General features: G+C 32.9%; 1 protein-coding gene across 1 annotated transcript in view; it reads left to right on the forward strand.

The window, feature by feature from the left end:
- Nucleotides 1-7,388, forward strand: part of LOC134279304 (F-box only protein 25-like) — an 8,172-nt gene extending 784 nt beyond the window's left edge. Inside the window, exons 3-9 of the mRNA XM_062761667.1 lie at nt 1,879-1,963; nt 4,069-4,161; nt 4,492-4,585; nt 4,905-5,074; nt 5,942-6,198; nt 6,577-6,652; nt 7,003-7,388. Of these exons, the coding sequence (XP_062617651.1) occupies nt 1,879-1,963; nt 4,069-4,161; nt 4,492-4,585; nt 4,905-5,074; nt 5,942-6,198; nt 6,577-6,652; nt 7,003-7,092 (865 nt within the window). The 3' untranslated portion in view covers nt 7,093-7,388. The remainder of the gene's footprint in view (nt 1-1,878; nt 1,964-4,068; nt 4,162-4,491; nt 4,586-4,904; nt 5,075-5,941; nt 6,199-6,576; nt 6,653-7,002) is intronic.
- Nucleotides 7,389-8,120: the final 732 nt, after the last annotated feature.

Here is an 8,120-nt window from a genome sequence, read left to right on the forward strand (position 1 = left end):
AGTGGATCTTAGTACAGTAAGATTATATGCATGGTAAAACAGGGGTAGTAAGATATCATAAAAACGGGTCGTGATCAGTACAGTACATGGTAGGATATTTTTTGAATTACAGAACACAAAAAATATTTTTACATGGTTGTTGACGGAAATATATTGTAGTTATGTCTTACTTAGCTTATTTCGCAAATGTGTGACGTCATAGTAGGGTTTTCCCGTACTCCAGAAATGTAAACATGACACGTTTTTTTCATGCTCATGTCTTGTTTAACTATGCCCTGTGCAATATTGAGCTCAGCTTCACCAATCAATATTTTTGCAGTTAATCAATAACATGACGAACTTGCATTTCGAAGTAATTTTTCAAATATTGAATGATAGGATTTTTTGTAAATTAATTTTTTTGTCGTGTAAGTTGTCTTAAAAAGAACATAATTTTCCATCTCCATATGCGATGTGACAAAAGAATCTTGCTTTTTCGAATTTTTAACCCTATTCATACTCTGAAATATCTTAAAAGACAATTGTTCGCTGACATATTTTCTATCTATGCTGAAAAAAATCCATTATGGACCGAGTAATGGGCCCAGAAATACGGAGAATCAGAAATTCACTCAGACACTGTCACAGGGCATAGTATTTGTCACTCGATATCTCAGAAATAAACCTAGAAACCTATTGATATATCTGCTTTAAAGTTTGTGGGACATACTAAATAAGAGATATACAAAATATGAAAAAAATTGAATGACAGGTATTTTTCAGCTAAAGGTCCTTCATCCCCTTAAATTTAATCAATACATTCTATTTCCACTATTGAAGAGTTATAGTTCTTAGTGCGCTCTTTTGTGAAAAAGTCAGAGAATGTACAAATCTCGCGGGATTTCTGGGACAAACGTAACATAAACATGTAAACAATATGTTGAATGTCAATGAACAAATACTAACAAGATGCATATGAAATATTTTATTGTTATGGACTTTATTTAAATCAAGAATTGAGATGACAAGGAAATTAATTTACATCTATTGGTGATCGTATGTATTTATTTATCGTAATGGTACATTTAATGACAATACACATACCTCGGAAATGTCGTATTTTTTATGAATGGACGATAAAGTTTGGGTTCTCGCTCTCTTTCATATGTCGTTTAATTCTTCTATTCTTTGGTTAGAATGACAAATGCACTAAACGTTTAAAATTTGGATCGAGACTAGCATGTATGTAGCTTGTAACAAGTGCTTTGATTGGTTACAAAGTCGGGTGTACGCGTAAATATCCGTGCACCCGACTTGAGCCAGGTGGACATCACAATGCATACATTCTCTATGATGAAAACCAAATAATGTGACGTCAGGATGCATTGTAGTACGTAGTTATCTATAGATTGAGACACACTTTGATGTTAACAAAGCATTTTTATGGATACAAAGGAAATAAATTCGTTATCCAGGTCCAATCAAGGGTGGGCGGGGATTTACCCCGGGTTGTATTCCATGACACCCTCGGCCTTGGCTCCCCATACACCTACAGCCTCAGGGTGTATGGAATAAATCCCGGGGTAAATCCCCGTACACCTACAGCCACAGGGTGTATGGAATAAAACCCGGGGTAAATCCCCGTACACCCTTGATTGAACCTGGATAACTAATAATATACAATCAATCAATCAATTTATCATATATGAATGAAACATATGAAGATAACAAACAGTATTCAAGATCAAAAGTCCATAGAGCAAACACAGACCTCCATAACATCAGAGGTGGGATCAGGTGCCATGGAGGAGTGAGCATCCCCTGCCAACTGGTATCGCCTGCTGTATGCTCGTTGTCATGATCATAACATGAAATGTTACAAAGTTAACTATTTTTCAGGGCAGTATATATAAATATTGACAACAGGACTGGGTATCAACCTGATCTGCCTATTCTGAGAAATATACAAGGCATTGGCCGGCAGGTATGTATTTATTCTGATTTTCTATGAGATGAGATCTTCAAAACTTGTCAAAAGTTATAAACCTATTTTTTTTTTTACCAATTATACCTATATGACTTAAGTATGCATCCAAATGTTTGCATCCTAAATATGTAATTTATAATCACTACTAAGGTCTTCCTTTTCTCTTTCATCAAAGTCGGATTAAACATTTATTGTTCCCAGGTGCATTTTAATAATACACACAATCATAAATAACATTATGTTAATTGTTTTGAACTGGACCATGACTTTTAAATGCTGCCTTTAATGAATATATGAAATAATCTCTAGGGTTCTGAAAAACATGTTATTAATAAATCCCAAATCTTGCTTATAAACATGTTAAATATTTATTTGAAACTGGAAAGGGGGATCCTTACTAGGATTTACATTCAAACCCTATCTTGATCAGTGTTATAAAAACAGCAGTTCAGCCAGTATCTTCTGACAGTTAAATTTCTTTCTTTATTAAAGAATTTTTGCCCTGGATCCTGGTCATGGCACCAATTTAAACAAGGGGGAGATAGCCCAGAATGTTTATCTGCATTCACTGAAACCTTATCAAGATGTTTTAATTAAAAAAGCTTAAACCTGTTTGACTGTCTCCCACATTTAACAGGTCGAGGAAACTATTTTCTGTGACGTCGGAATAAATTTACATGTTAAGTAGGGAACCAACGTGACTGACAAATCGACCAATCAGCTCAATGAGTTGCATTATGGGCTACTACAAAAATACCACACGTGTGTTTTGAAAAAGTCAATATTTTAAATCACTCTCGGAAAAACGTGATGCATTTTCCCATGCATTTTACACACTTAATACGTTATAAACATCATTATCTACTAGTTCCATGCTCACATTTATATACAAATGATTTACAATGATTAAAATTAGGGTTTTCTCCACTCCATTGTACAAATCCGTTTGTTGACAGTTCCCTCCGTGCTGTGTTTTCAGTGAAAAGTCAATTTCACGTGACTATTCCTTGGTTTAAAAAACAATCAACTCTGAGGTGTGCTCACGTATTGACATTGTTTACAGTGAATACAACTTCGAAATACATGCTAGTCACGTTTTATGATCAATATGCAAATGGGTTTATATGACAGGTAAATTAAAAAAGTGCAACTAAGTGTTTTTTGTGTTTTTCTTTGTTTATAAAATAATACTTTTAATTTCTAGTAACAAATAACTGAGTAACAACTAATTTAACCAGTTACATGGCAAATTAACGAATATCGAGTTAAACAACTAGAATCTTATTTACTGTGAAGACTTTGTGAGGGGTATTTCAAAGTACAAATTAACAAGGAAATCTGACTTTGTTTGTTAATGTGAGCATGGAGAATCTTATTTAGTACCTAATCTTTGTATTTTTCATAAACACATTTCAAAAAAATGTTAGCTGACTTTCCTGCAGTCATTTGAAATCGCGTCCTAAATTTCCCTGACCCACGTGTTTGTAGTAAAAATAAACATGTAGTAGACCATCATGCTTTTCGGCTCATTCACTGGATTGGACTATTGTTTGCTGTAAACACCTCTGTGCGCAATCGCAACAATATCCATATAAGGTAGTTTCCTCGACCTGTTTAAGTATCTTTTAAGTATCTTTTTTTATCACATTTATCTTGCTCTTAATCCAAATTAATGAAACATTTTACATTATTTTTCAAATGCTAACAGAAAGATACAAGACTTTAGGGACAATACCTAAAAATATTTGAAAAGTTAAGGTCAATATCAAGAGTCCAGTCAAAATCTCTTTGTTACTGGGCTTTTGAAATCATTGCTGAGCTTATTTCTTAGAGATAAAAATTAGTAAAGATTGATTTGTGTAATGTGCTTTACAAAACATATATATTATATTAACATCTTTCATCTAATATATGAATGCTACTCAAGTTAATCAGGGATTTTATTTTTTGGTTTATTTGACATGTACACCACTTACACTTATCTTGTGTCAAGGTCATTTCCAACAAAAATACATCACCATTGAAATCTCTTGTTTAAATAAGTTTTCCTTTTTTGATAGAGTGCTGTGATATTAGGTAATGCCATTTTTCTTTCTTTCCAGAGAAAAACTAATGAAAGCATAAGCACTGTTCTACAAAAACTGAACTTTGAAGAATATGCACTGCAGTTCAGAGAATTTGCCTACTGTTGTGAGGTATGTATACTAATAGAGACAATTATACTGACAGATGCATGTACTTTTTCACAAACGTGTAGAAATTTGTTCATTAGACTTTCACTTAAGTCATATTGAGAATTGGATAAAAAGTAACCACAAGTAGCATGTGACAGTCTGCTGTAAAATTCTGAAGTTTGCCTCAATCCTCCGGTTATATTTTTGACAATATTGATCTAATTTAATGTCAGCAAAGATAATTTTTTTTTCAATTTCAAGCATTAAAATCAAATATAAAGCCATATTATAGTGTGTGTTGTATTTTTGATTGCTATCGATAAATAATAAAGGTAAACCTTTTACAATCAGTTTTACAGACTGCTAGTGAAGCACAAACTTCACAGACTCAGTGGGACTGTACAGAAACATGTGTTTGGTGTACTAGAGCTAATGACAAACGCTGGTACGCAATTCTCTTGCAGTTATTCTCCTTACACAAGTTTGCTTGAAATAATAAACCTCTTAAAACAGCACCATCTGATCAGATACAGAAAACCTAGTAATCATGCCATTCATTCTGCATTGATGTAATTATTATGTAATGGGAAAACAAGTAATTATGATTAAACTATGTGAAACTTTTCTCTGTTCATTCAAATTTGAAGCACTACAGCACAATTAATATTTGTTCATCATGTATAAACTGCATTTTTATCATTAATTTTGTAGTTGGTCTTGAAAACTATAAAAGTGAAATTATTCATTATTTTATACATTTCTAGCCATATCAATGGAACTGTTTATACCCCCACTGAAGCACACCCTGACGGAAGTGCTGGACAGCATGACAGATAATGAAAATGCCATGATAGGAAGTAAATCATTGAGGAGGAAACATCACGATCTCATCAGCAACTGTCTGGTCAGGATATCAAGGTTCCAGTATACACAGGTAACTGTCTGGTCAGGATATCAAGGTTACAATATAAACAGGTAAATGTCTGGTCAGGATATCAAGGTTCCAGTATACACAGGTAACTGTCTGGTCAGGATATCAAGGTTCCAGTATACACAGGTAACTGTCTGGTCAGGATATCAAGGTTCCAGTATACACAGGTATCTATCTGGTCAGGATATCAAGGTTCCAATAACAGGTAAAGACTAATATCAGTAAATGTTTGGTCAGGTTATCAAGGTTACAGTACAACAGGTAGGGGCTAATATCAGTAACTGTCTGGTCAGGTATCAAGGTTCCGGTATACACAAGTAACTGTTTGGTCAGGATATCAAGGTTCCAGTATACACAGGTAACTGTCTGGTCAGGATATCAAGGTTCCAGTATACACAGGTAACTGTCTGGTCAGGATATCAAGGTTCCAGTATACACAGGTAACTGTCTGGTCAGGATATCAAGGTTCCAGTATACACAGGTAACTGTCTGGTCAGGATATCAAGGTTCCAGTATACACAGGTAACTGTCTGGTCAGGATATCAAGGTTACAGTATACACAGGTAACTGTCTGGTCAGGATATCAAGGTTCCAGTGTACACAGAGAACTGTCTAGTCAGGATATCAAGGTTCCAGTATACACAGGTAACTGTCTGGTCAGGATATCAAGGTTACTTAACACAGGTAAGGGTTAACATCAACAACTGTTTGGACAGGATATCTAAGGTTTCAGAATATGCAGGTGAGATTATCATTGCTTCTTTCTGGTCAGAATTTTATCATAGCAATTTAGGAACAAATTTTTATTTTCATGATAAGCAAATGCAGACTTAATTTATTTAATAATTTCTTTACCCTGATTTGTTTCAGAGAGAAGATGATGGGAAGCTTTGTCTTCTTGATTTACCCAAGGAGTGCCTCATCAGCATAATGAAGAAACTGGATCAACCCCGGGACATAGTTAATGTGGCCTTGACCTGTTCCACCCTGGAGGTCATTGCCATGGATAATGAAGTTTGGGAATCCATGTGTCTTTATCACTTTAATGACAAGGCCATGAGTGATTATATCAGCCATATTGAATACTACAGTGTGGACTGGCTAGATGTCTTCAAATTCTGCAGCAAGTAAGTTATGTGACTCATTGTTAAAGTGGTTGCATGACTCTTTGTTAAAGAGATCATATGACTTATTGTTACTGTGATCATATGACATAGTGTAAGTGGTCATGTGACTTATTGTTAGCTAAAAAAGAAAACATCCATAAAATAAATACTACTTTGTGTTAGAAAAGAAACTTCTGAAAAATGTTGTTTAATGTGTAGGAATGTCATCTACTTCTGAGGTTACTGTAGCTTGTATAAAAAATAATCCTTCAAATATTTGTAATAATGTAAAGAATTTTCATTTGCTCTCTGTCAGCATTTGCTGGAAACAATTCATAAAAAAACATTTTTAGCAAAATTATTAATTTTTAATTAAACAGGAAAATTTTAATTGAACAGGAAAATGAAAGTTTTTAAGAGGATATATGGAGATGATCTAGTGGTTTGTGATAACTGTAGAGGCGTGTTTTGGAGGGTAAGACATCAAGTCCATCATTAGATAATACATTGTGTGGTAAATATCATATAAACAATGAAAAAAAGGTCAATGCTGATCTTACTAGATAACATATACACATTGAATACTTTTTCTTAAAAAGATAATTTAAAATTAAGAATAGATGAGGCATCATGTTTGGTAAATGCGTTTTTTGTGAAAAATATTTTGATTAATATGCTGATAAATATAAAAGTCTCATTATATCAATATTTTGTATGAATTAAAGGATTGAAATAAAAATTGAAATGTAGCCATTCAATGTTTAAAATTTGTTGTTTGATATACTTTTAGATATAAAGCTGTGATTTTTGTATTATCTTCCTTAGGTGGTTGGCCATGACTGTTTAAACAAAGAAGAGGCTCCATCACACACCCTCCTGACTCCATCTGATTTTCTAGACCTACTCAATCTATAAATATACATGTGGTACATAAAGACTTACACTTTAGAAGTTCACAGGTTTACATATCTCTTTGAAACTTTACAAATGGCAACACTGACTATAAGGAAACATTTGTTTTTATTAAGCTTATTTTTGTGGGTATATCTTGAATGTTTATAATATAAGCATTTTAATTTTTCCCCATTGACTTTTGATTTCACATAGTGAACACATATTTGTTATTTTTTAATGAATAAAGCAGTATATTGGCTGCCTATATTTATATCACTTACTTAAAATGCCCATATTCCAAGCATTTTTAAATAAATTTACTGATTGTATGTTTTTTTTACTTACTTAGTCCCTTTGGGACATTTTTTTTATATAATTTTTTTATCTTTCATTAATTTTTTTTTACTTTGTTTTATAGGTACAATGTACCAATTGTTTTTTACGCTTGTTAATATTATCAAAGAAAAATTAGCAAAACTAAAAGTAAGATATGCTTACATTTGTTACAAGTTTATTGTATATGGAACAGCAGTTAATTAAGCTGTATATAATGGCCATTATACATGTATGTAGTGTAATTGTGTTTGTTTTTGAGTTATTAAAAATAAACCAGTGCTTTCTAGTTATTTTATGTTTTGGTGTAAAGAGGATCCCATGACATAAGAATATGTATAGATAATATTAAACTTGCTAAATTAAGCAAGAACAAAATGAGAACTCATCCTTGGTCAATGTAATTTGTGTTTCTTTCTGTGTGTTTTATGGCACCAGTGCAAGTAAGCCCCCATGTTTTTCTTTTATAAAAACATTTTTATAAATTATTAATTATATCATGTGATTCAGTTAAGGTGGACTTATTTGCATGATTCATAAATATGCACAGGAAAAAAATCTTATGTTAACATTCACTAAAGGTGAATCAGTCAATGACATCTATATGACTGCATATAGCAGAAACATTGGACCAAAAATGATAAGTGCCAAATAGCAAATTGAATGATAAACGAGAAGACTTTGGCTTTTCCGTCATCAGTGTTCCTTTTCCATTT

Source organism: Saccostrea cucullata, unplaced genomic scaffold (assembly GCF_032062105.1).
Source record: "Saccostrea cucullata isolate Sc308-1 unplaced genomic scaffold, CSIRO_AGI_Scuc_v1 ctg439, whole genome shotgun sequence".
NCBI lineage: Eukaryota > Metazoa > Mollusca > Bivalvia > Ostreida > Ostreidae > Saccostrea > Saccostrea cuccullata.